General features: G+C 43.2%; 2 protein-coding genes across 2 annotated transcripts; both read right to left on the reverse strand.

The window, feature by feature from the left end:
• Nucleotides 1-774: 774 nt before the first annotated feature.
• nfkbil1 (nuclear factor of kappa light polypeptide gene enhancer in B-cells inhibitor-like 1) lies at nt 775-2,713 on the reverse strand. Its single transcript, XM_069673735.1, has 4 exons — nt 2,366-2,713; nt 2,159-2,271; nt 1,809-1,920; nt 775-1,726 (listed from the first exon to the last, which is right to left on the reverse strand). Exons 1-4 carry the CDS (start codon nt 2,637-2,639, stop codon nt 1,137-1,139), a joined length of 1,089 nt encoding a protein of 362 aa, XP_069529836.1. The 5' UTR covers nt 2,640-2,713; the 3' UTR covers nt 775-1,136.
• A 5,551-nt stretch (nt 2,714-8,264) lies between these two features.
• Nucleotides 8,265-10,011, reverse strand: LOC138602146 (apelin receptor B-like). The gene has a single exon (XM_069673549.1). The coding sequence runs from the start codon at nt 9,944-9,946 to the stop codon at nt 8,876-8,878; it is 1,071 nt and encodes a 356-aa protein (XP_069529650.1). The 5' UTR covers nt 9,947-10,011; the 3' UTR covers nt 8,265-8,875.
• Nucleotides 10,012-10,995: the final 984 nt, after the last annotated feature.

A 10,995-nucleotide genomic window follows, 5' to 3' on the forward strand; every position in this document is an offset into this window, starting at 1 on the left:
GGAATAACATTCATTATCTCGTCCCAATGACCCCCGTCAGTGGGTGGGACATGTTAGGCTGCAAGTGAACATTTTGTTCATGAAGTTGATGTGTTGGAAGCAGGAAAAGTGGGCAAGTGTAAGGATGTGACCGACTTTGACAAGGGCCAGATTGGGGTGGCTAGACGACTGGGTCAGAGCAGCTGCAAAACTGCAGCTCTTGTGGGGCGTTCCCGGTCTGCAGTAATCGGTACCTACCAAAAGTGGCAAAAACATGGCAACAGGATGCATTTTGGGAAGGCAGTCCGGAAGAGGCGGTGTGATGCTTTGGGCAACGTTCTGTTGGGAAACCTTGGGTCCTGCCATTCATGTGGATGTTACTTTGACACGTACCACCTACCTAAACATTATTGCAGACCAAGTGCACCCCTTTAAGGAAACAGTATTCCCTAACGGCAGCTAATGCGTGCCCTGCCACACTGCAAAAATGGTTCAGGAATGGTTTGAGGAACACGATGAGTTCAAGGTGTTGACTTGGCCTCCAAATTCACCAGATCTCAATCCATCGAGCATAAGTGGGATGTGCCGGACAACAAAGTCCGATCCATGGAGGCCCCACCTCGCAACTTACAGGACTTAAAGGATCTGCTGCTAACGTCTTGGTGCCAGATACCTCAGCACACCTTCAGAGGTTTAGTGGAGTACATGCTTCAATGGGTCAGGGCTGTTTTGGTGGCAAAATGGGGACCTGCACAATATTAGGCAGGTGGTCATAATGTTATGGTTGATCGGTGTATGTTCTCACTTTATAAATGAGTCATGAAGGATAATCTTATAATTTTTTGATGATTTACTATTTAGGTTTTCAAGGTTGAGTTCACGATGTTCGGTTTACATTTAGAGAAGCTCATTCATTCTAATTTGCATCATGCTGAGAGCTGCTGCTGGTTTCCTGATTTGTTTGTATTTTCTAAGTCTTTGCATAATGACTATTGGTGCGGTTTGTCTGTACGAGTTTATTAAACTGATTTCAAGTGAAAGGACCAGTGTTCTGGACTGATGTTTTTTTTAGTAATACTGGAAATAATGGTATACACTTTGTTCACACACACACATTTCTAGAAAAGCAAATAAAAACTGATATTTGTTAATAAGTTTCAAGTCCTCAGACTCTGTGCCAGTCTGTTGAGCTCCTGTGACAGAGCTGTGACTGTTTCCAGGATCCTCTTCTTGTCCTTCTCCTCTAACCGAGCTTCACACCGCTGGGCAAACTTATCAGGATGCCACAGCGCTTGCTGCTTCCGGAGCAATTTACGAAACAGGGGCACGTCTTTGCGGTCCACGCCGTGCAGCATCACATCCACCATCTCCTGCACGGTGCCTTTGGGAGCCGGCCAGGGGATGTCGCTGTAGCTCAGCTTTGTGCTTCCAGCTGAAGAGCCAGCTTGAAAAGTAGCCGCACAGCCCTCCTCGTACCTGCGCTTCTTACCCTGCCGAGTCTCTTCCTCTTTGCGAGCTGCTCGAGCCACATACTCTTCATGTTCCCTCTGCAGCTTGTCAAGCAGATCCTTGTTGCTCTGCTGTTCCTGCTCTCTCTCTTGTTTAGTCTTCCTCCTTTTCCATCCAGAAGATGAGGCAGCCAGTCTCTGAGCTTCAGCGTGCTTTTGATCAAAATACTCTTTTCTGATTCGATCGGCCCAGTCGCCAAAGTCTTCCTCGTCATCATCAACAGGCAGAAAATCATCAGCTGGGAAACAGATACAGCAGTGTTATTATCAAAGGAAAGTGTTAAAATAATATTCAGCATGAAAGCGAGAGTTTGAATTTACCATCATATACTCCAAATGTTTCAGAGAATTCATCCTCGCATTCACCAAACAGCTTTTCCATCCACTCCTTCTCAGGGTCTGTTTCAGACGGACGGCTCATGTTTCCTGCAGACTGTGAAGAAAACAAAATTCATCATTCTGTACGCAAGATGTCACTTTTTCTTGGTAAACAAACGCTACAAAACGTATAAACGTTTTAATTAATCAAGTAACTGTTTCAGTTCTGTTGTTCATGATTATATTACGAAACAATTAAATTGACCATTAGTTGCAGTGTACAATTTTACTAACAGCTTTCAATGAACATATAAGTATCTGATCATAACAAGGACGCTTGTCTTTATGTTTACCTCTGTGCGTTTCATCCACTTCAGCAGGTCTTCTGGTGTGACTCCAGCATTGTTTGAAGCATTCATAGCTTCTGGACAGCTCTTTTTTAAAGGCACAACCAGGTCATCATACGCTGAATAAGAACAAAAATAAAAGCCAAGATAGTAAAAAATAGTGTTGATGTTTACGATTCAACAACAGCTGATCTCTCTCCATACCCTCCTTACCTGTTTTCCCGTGTTTTAGAGCCCTGTTAACTGCTGTGTGTAACGCTGTGTCTCCTTTACGGTCCCTCTTGAGAACATCGGCTCCGTGTTTGAGCAGCAGCCGCAGCACGGCGTCGTCTCCCAGGCTGCAGGCCAGGTGCAGCGGGCTCCTCTCCCTCTTGCCCTGGGAGAAGTTAATATCAAGGTCCCGGTGCTTCCGCAGGTACGACTTCAGTTTCAGCAAACTGCCCTCTTCCACGTATCTCCACAGCCGCCTCTGTTTCTTAGATACCATACCGAGAAAAACCTGACCAAATGACAGGGCTAATTTTAGTTGTTTTTACGACCAGTTCATGTTAGCTTGAAAAGGCCTATTAGCATCGGCTAATCCGGTCCTCCTACTAACTGACTCCGAAACTAGCAACAGCTCGGACACCAAGGTTCCGGGGACAAAATGTTTCCGGTGTTATCACTAGGTGTCAGTATTGACTACATTTCAATTTCAGCCGTTAATAATTGATAAAGTAAACTTGTGTTACAGGCTACGTTGAGTGACTCAGTAGCACACTGTTAGACACAAGATGCCCTTAAATGCATCATGTGCTCAAAGCCCAACTTTTCATCCCTTAAAATTTGAAAACTGGAAATGTGGCACTACCAATATTGTTTATACATTCAGCCCTCTGTTGCCATATTCTTCATGGCTAATTACTCTGTATTCTTGAGCCTTCTGGGTCCCATTCAACATGCCATGTGTAAGGATGATTTAATGGAAGCACATTTTGTGTGCTTATGAATGTGTGTCTTTAAATAAATATTTAAAAATGTGTTTAAACTTACAATTTCCGTCTTGAAATGCACCCAGGTAAGTAAAGTTAAAAGATCGTGTATATTTATTATATCAAATTAAGTGTTGTCAATGAGTCTGCGGTGGTTAAATATGGGAACTGCTAGAGCTCGAGGAATGAACAAAGAAACCTTATTTAAAAGAAGAACTTAAATTTGTGCCGTCATTTCACTGACAGCTGACCCCTGCTTGGCTCATTTAAATGTGTGAATTTCTTTATTTCTGGATATGCAGAATGTGACTTCCAGTAAAACATTTGCCTAATGTGAGCTGTTAAATCCTATTTTGAAACAAGTGTAAATACAGTATATATACATGGTTCCCTAAACTTACTGTTGCATTAACTTCTCTTTAACTGTAGACAACAGCTTGAAAAGGACCCCGACATCTTTATGGCCAGTATAGGGGATTACAGGTGATTGTTCTTTACTGAGAGCATGTTTATGTCTTAAAAATGTCTGGAGAAGATGTTAAAGGAAGTGAGGTTATAATTTTCATTTTTCTTTGCAGCAAAATCCACAGAGCGAACACCAGACTACGAAATCAGCTTTACCTTAAACTTCAATGCCCTCTAAAACATTGTAAGATTAAACCTCCATCTCACATCTTCACTGCAGTCACCACCTGAATGAATTAAAATTGAAGCACACAACCTCTCTGTTGCGTAACCTCTTGCTCGCACATTTGCTCATCTGTGCATCTATCTTTACCTGTGACTCTTAAGTCAGCGCAGCTGAGCCTCAGAACTGGCTCGGTGCTGCTGCAGATAACAGGGCGTCCATTTAGGCCCAAGGGAGGGCAAAAGGGTGCACAATGGGGAGGATAGAGGAGGGAATGAAGGGACACTTTGTGCACAGCGAAGAGGATGATCTTCTCTGAGTGAGACCCCCACATAACCCAAGATCCGGAGTCTCCAAAAGCTTGGGCCACTTCCGCTCCTTTCTGCTTTCGGAAACGACGTGTCTCCACTAACGATGGCTGCCTTTGAAATGTCTGACATCTCAGGAGAGACGCAGAGAGTGAGGGAGAAAGAGACGTCTGATTTGTCACCTCAGGTGTTTGAGACACGTTTGCCACCAGAAGCTTTATCATCCTCTTTTTGTACTTCACTCTCAGAGGAGGTAACCAGTCGCATAAACTGGATGTCTGCTCACATCTCAAGTCTAGAAAAGTATCTGAAGCAAACCCCCTTTTCCTCCAAGACCTCAGGCGGAGCATGCATCTCAATCTATGTCACAGAAGGCCCTAAAAGCATAAAGATGCCCTTGAAAGACAGGATATCCCCGGTCAGGAACCCCTACCTTACCCACTCTTTGCCTTTCCTGCCCTTGCCTGCTGACTCCTATCCTGTCCGTGAGGTCTGGCATCCTCCTGGGACGCTGCAAGGAGGAGCACTGCAGGAGCAGACCTCAGGAAGCTAAGGGTCCTCCAAGACGCTCCCGGGGTCAGCATCTCATCCTACCGCGCTGTAGTCACACCAGGGCCAAGGTCCGGTCTGCTGGCTGCGCTGCTCAGCCTCCATTGTTAAGACGGAGGAGAAATGTGCGCACACTTCCTCTGTCTATTTTCTGCATGACCCGGTTTATTGGGTTCTAATTTATGACAGCTGGACATGTGTGTATAACATGCAGGAGGTCTGGCTGCAGGCCTGCTTTAAAACAAAAGCCACTTTGTCATCCTTTGATATGACAACGGATAAGTGAAGGTGGGCTATAGAAACCCTATAGAAACTGGGCCTTCTTTGGCTTTAGTTTCTATTGTCACACATCACCTGATAAATAAACATTATGCAGTCTAATGAGGGGGTCGGGTTTCATCCTGCACGTGCTGTGATTCCTCTGTCAGAGGGCATTTCAAGCCTCATTATTTAGAAATAAAGGGACCGTTCAGGAAATTTATAAAAACAAAGTCACACACAAATCTTATATAAACTTTAGATCCTTTACTTAAAGATGCTGTGCGGAACTTACGGTTTGTGTTGATTTTGGCGCCCCCTGTGGACAAAGCCGTACCTCTCATCTCTTTGCTGATTTTGTCCGGTACATGCTTAGGTGGTGTTAATGACAAAAAATCTCACCCTGCTTTCTTTAACAGTCATATGTATCACTTACTTAAAATTTTAGCCCTTTAAATGTAAACAAAGGCAGCGTGCAGTTAATCGCTTCATCTGACTCCTACCCCCCGCCAGCGGCTTCAGGCATTAAAAATAACTATATAGAAATAATCAATCTTGTCACTGATGGTCTGGTTTGCTTTTGTAGGTCATATAAGGTAATCAGTCTGTTTCATAAGCAGCGAAAAACTCCTCACAGGAGCTTTAAATAACATAGTAATATAAGCAAAGCAGACCTGGTTTCAGCTTTGTGATAATGCATAAAGAAAATGTGGAATACAGGAATGCTTAAAGCACAACTTGATCCTTCAGTTCATCCGAAGAATTCAAAACCACAAAATGTTGATACGTAATATGTGGAATAAAAAGTACCACATTTGCGTCCGAGATGTAATGGAGTAGAAAAATAAAGTTGCATAAATCGGAAATACTGTTATTTGTACTTCAGTACATGCAGTACTTAATAAATGAATGTACATAGTTACATTTCACCACTGCCAAGTTGTATCTAGTTTTTGCATAATGAGTATAATTGCTATGCTAATGTAAAATTGCCTTATTAAGTCTTAAGTCTTATTTAGTCAAATTATCATTATTGATGCTTTAATTTTAAACAACATTTACCGGTAATAGATGCAGCTGATTAAGATATATTTATCGTATTTTATAAGTGCTGGTATGATTTGTTCGGCTGTTACATAAAGTAGAAATATACAGCTCCAGAAAAAATGAAGACACCAACATCCAGCATCTCTCTCTCCATGTCATGGCCAGCCCAGTGTGCAGATCTGAACCCCACTGAAAACCTCCTGAATGTGATCGAGAGGAAGATGGATGGTCACAAGCCGTCGAACAAAGACTGGAATAACGTCACCCAACAGTAATGTGACAGACTGGTGGAGGGCACGCCAAGATGCATGAGAGCTGTCATTAAAAGAGTTATTTATATAGTAAGAGTTATTCCACCAACTTAACTCTTTCTGAGTTTAAACTTTAATATTCTGTTGTTTAAAAATGAACATGAACTTGTTGTCTTTGCATTATTTGACGTCTGAAAAACATCTTATTTTGAATCTTTTTTTTTTATCTTAAGCAGTCGTCATTTTCTGCAAATAAAAGATGCTAGAATAGATTAAATGCAGTTTGTATCCCATGTTGACTGTGGTATGAGCTTGTTCTTATGTAATGGAGCATTTTTTGCATGCTTACGTGTGCAGAAATTTCAGTCATAAAATAAATAGAGAATAAAGCTTTCACTGTATTTCCTGAAGGGTACGTGATCATTTTTTTCTAGAAAGCTGTTGTCGTTGTTTATCTTTTCTGAGAACAGGAGAAGAAGACAGTTCATTCCCCCGAGATTCCCTGCGGCAGCTCTGGTTCCAGCGTAAGCACTTAAAGTTCACGCTCTGTTATTACAGAGGAATGAAAACATTTGTTGAATCATTTTCTGAAGCGTCATCTCAGACAAACATGCAGCCTGTAGAGAGTCTTAGGGCATAAATCCCCTATGGCAGTGTTCATCCCATGAAATCTTTGTAACGTGATCACTTCATAAAACTTGAAAACCAATGAAAATATTCCATCCAGATTATATTTTGCAGCAAGTTTTGGCTTTGATGCTGACAGGTGGAGAATAATGTGACAAGTTGTCCTGTAAAAATAGCTGCTGCGTGGAATTTAAATATGTACTGTATGCTGTTGCACCAATAAAACATGCTGTGTGCGTGGATTGTTCCACGATGCTTATTCAATTAATTGTTTTCTTTTAAGGAAATCCCTTGTGTTGTATGTTCACGTTTTGTAGACTTAATTCAGAGATCTAAGATCAACATAAAGATTCTGTTTGCATGTCTGTGTTTTATCTTGGCTCGGATGAGATTAACTAGTGCTGAGACAGCGTTGAAGGAGGTAGAGCGAATGTCGCTGCAGCTGTCGGATTTCTCTCTCTTTTTTTCCCACGACGAAGAAGTTTTCACGTTTCACCTGTCTGAGAAAAAAGTTGTCCTTTTCCTTCAGTGAGGAGTTCAGCTGCTGTCACATTCAACTGAATGGCACAAACTGCAGTGAAATGTAATTGGAAGTGATTCAAGCTAAGCTATTCCCCATCACAGGACTTACACAGGGACGGATAGTCGACTCCCACTGTAAATGAGCGACCAAGGATTAGTCCAATCCTTCTGTCTGCCTGCTGTTGCTGATTTTATCCTGGAAAAAGCTCATTACAGTCAAAATGGTTAATCGTCGAATTCTATTTTAGAGCACTTACTAGAAACAAGACATTTAACTGCTTAATTATGATCCCCTGAGAACATGGGAGAAAGCTTTTTGGGATCTAATGGGACAGAATTGTGTTGTTTTTATTTACCCTTGAAGACTTAGACATCTCTGGGACAATGTCATAAGTTCATCCGTTGATCCAATTTAGAAACTTTTGTACTCGCTGATTGTTTGGGTGAAGAAATAAACATAGTGGAAAAGGGAAACAGAAGTCCAACATGCATTTCCTGCAGACACATGCTTTGATTTCAGACCCTGCGAAACACAATAGGAGGGAGACGACCTCCCCTCAGCAATGCACCAACAGGAAGAAGGACATTCACTGGATTGGAGAAAATACATTCCAGCATGGCTATCACGAGTAACAAAGAAAGACCAGAGAGAGAGTATTTGTGTTTTTTCAAAGCACCTTTTTATTACAAATCATCAACATGAATCATCAACAAAATGCTTTCATGTATTTGTCAGGAACAAATTCATAGTCCTTCAGATAATCAACAAACACGCGCAGACTCATTCCTTCACACACAGACACAAACACACACACTCACGCAGGCAGACTGTCAAAGCAGTCACCTTTTAATTGGGCATTCTACCAGCCTGAAAACATTTGTCAGCTGCCATCTGTCTGTCTGTCTGGGACACCCCCCCCCCACTCCCCCCCCCCTACCCCCCACCCCACTACTATCTCCGTCTCTCCTTACAACACCCTTATCAGACTCCAACACCTCTTACTGACTGGCATACCCTTCCTATACATATACATACGTAACACTGCTGCCTATGATACTACCGACTGGGCTGGAGGGTGGGGTAGTCTGGTAGAAATCACACTTCAAGTGCTTACAAATGAAAACAAGAACAGCAGGGCTGAATGCATGAGTAATTAATTTCACCATGTCTTGAAGACAGAGTTCAAAGCTCAGACGTTTGCATCAAGTCCACGGGAGAACCAAGGGAGACAAAAGAGCATGTGGTCCTTCAACAATACATCCTACTTATTCCAAAAAAGACAAGTCTGGCCCTGCTTGGTCCCTTGAGTTAAGAGGTGCAGTTTTGCTGCCCTGCTACTGAAAGTCAGGCAGGAGTTTGAGTGTGGTCAGACCCCGAAACCACAAGCCCAACTGTTGCCCAAAGAAGTCCACAGAGTCAGAGAAAAGCAAAAATGACACCTTGGAACTGACCGAAGAGGATCTTTGCGTAAGCACCCAGTGCTATAAAGTTCACATTTACCTGCATTGTTCTGCAATGTTTACCTTTTTCCCCCAGAATGCCTCTTGGCCCTCAGTTGTTGTCACACCTTCGTAGCCAGGGACTGAGCCTCTGTCTTCTGAGAGGACAGAGAGCTGGCAGGACTCGCATGCAAGGACTTCTTGAGGTTGAGTAGACACAGACACTGGGATCTGAAGCGCAGGTCAAAGAAGGCGTATAGAAAGGGGTTGAGGCAGCTGTTGACGTAGGCAAGGCAGGTGGCGTAGGGGTGAGCCACTAGCAGGAAGCGCAGGAAGGCACAGGTGGCGGGATACAGGTTCAGGTAGGAGAGAGCGTCAGCACTTTTCACAATATGGAAGGGCATCCAGCAGGCGGCAAACACCACAACCAGGGTGGTGATGATCTTCAGCAGCCTCCTCTTTCGCTGGTCCTCCTTGCGCAGGGTGTTAAAGTGGCGGGTAACAGTGCAGCCGATGAAACCGTAGCACACCATCATTGCCAAGAAAGGAAGAAGAAAGCCCAGAGCTGAGGAGGAGATGCTGAGACCGGCGATCCACAGGCTCTCCTGGTCTTTGTCTGTCAGCACCAGGCTGAAGTCCATGGCACAGGACGTGCGGTTGGTTGTTAGATCGCTTACGGTGGTGCGGAAAATCAGTGTGGGGGCAGCCAGGAGACCAGACAGCAGCCAGATTGCTGTGAGACAGTCTCGTGTGTGGCCACGGGTGCGCAGCTGGGTACTGGTCATGGAGTGGACAATGGCCAGGTAGCGGTCAAAGCTCATGCAGGTGAGGCAGAAGACGCTGGCGTACATGTTGAGCAGAACCACGTAGCTGCTGATCTTGCAGAGTGCCACTCCAAAGGGCCAGTGGTAGCCCATGGCAGTGTAAACAGCCCATAAGGGCAGAGTGACCACGAAGGTGAGGTCAGCCAAAGCCAGGTTACCGATGTAGATGTCAGCAGCTCGCCGCTTCCCCTGGGCCCTCCATACGGTGAAGATGACCACCCCATTTCCAGAGAGTCCCAGGATGAAGATAAGCATGTACAGCACCGGGATGACAGAGTATGACGGTGTCCACTCAGAGTAGTCACACATGGTGTCATTTTCAGAGTCATCGTAGTCGTAGTACTCTAAGGGACCTTCAGTTGGCTCCATCTCTATTCGTCTCTTCTGATTCTTTCTTTAAAGAAAAGTTTGGTGCAGATAGGTCCACAGGAGTTGTCAGCTCTCTGAAGTCTGTTGCTACATGTGAAATCTGCCCACCCTTTTATACCCCGTCAGACTTGTACCCTCCCAGGACGCCCCTTCCTCCCCTCCCACTGCCCTCCTCCTCTCTGCTCTGAAGAACATGCTCTTTCACTGCGTACACGCCCACTTTACTCTCCATTCATTTGATGTGTGAACCTCACTAAATAATGCACAGTAGAGGTTCTTTTAAACATGTCATAAGTTTAATGTCAGTACTTTATTTTTCAGGATTTTTGCTCTGATTTTTGTTCTTTTTGCTCTTTTAATGCATACAATATCAAGTAGTGGCAAAATATCTAGAGGCAAAATTAAACTACAAATTCTCCAAACATACAGTCTTGAAATTGTTTTCTAACTTGCCAAACAAATTATTGCAACACTCTTTTCTTTTGGGAGTTAAAGTTAATCAGACATGTTCTGACAGTAACCCAGAAGTCAAGTCTGGACATGACAAGTTTCGTGAAGTACTCAATTTCAATATCAATTGAGAGTCTTTACGGCAATAGGGAATAGGGAGTCTTAAACGGGAATAGGCAGCCCTATTTACATTTGTATGTCTGCTTGTTGCGTGTCTGTACATGCTCAAACAAGTAGAACCACAAACTGAGTCAAAACAAAGATGCGGTTTGCTTAATTGAACTGAAGGTAAGATAACTTTTTCCTCTAATACCTTTTATTGACCGTATACAATGAAACCAAGCATTAGTGTCAATTATCCAACATATAGTTTAAAATTCATTAAATATAACAGTCACCATGCATTTGGGAATAAATATTCTGAGACATCTAAGAAAAAAAGCATCATGAAATGTATATGTATACAGTCTAAAAATAATCCAGTATGGTACACAAAAATAATGCATTACATATGAGAAGGGCTAGCATATTATATAAACAAAGAAATACATCAATAAGGACTACAAAGTAAAAGTTCTCATATGTATTTCTATAAAAGT

The sequence above is a fragment of the Semicossyphus pulcher genome, unplaced genomic scaffold (assembly GCF_022749685.1).
Source record: "Semicossyphus pulcher isolate SPU_LCO1_2020_fin unplaced genomic scaffold, fSemPul1.0.p SCAF_22, whole genome shotgun sequence".
Classification (NCBI taxonomy): Eukaryota; Metazoa; Chordata; class Actinopteri; order Labriformes; family Labridae; genus Semicossyphus; species Semicossyphus pulcher.

Bases quoted from the DNA above. Each gene is read 5' to 3' on its own strand.
- nfkbil1 (XM_069673735.1), bottom strand. From the start codon at position 2,639: ATGGTATCTAAGAAACAGAGGCGGCTGTGGAGATACGTGGAAGAGGGC. The intron at 2,272-2,365 runs GTAAGGAGGGTA...GTTCTTATTCAG, and splicing joins TCTAAAACACGGGAAAACAG to CGTATGATGACCTGGTTGTG. The intron at 1,921-2,158 runs GTAAACATAAAG...TTTTCTTCACAG, and splicing joins AGTGGATGAAACGCACAGAG to TCTGCAGGAAACATGAGCCG.
- LOC138602146 (XM_069673549.1), bottom strand. From the start codon at position 9,946: ATGGAGCCAACTGAAGGTCCCTTAGAGTACTACGACTACGATGACTCT.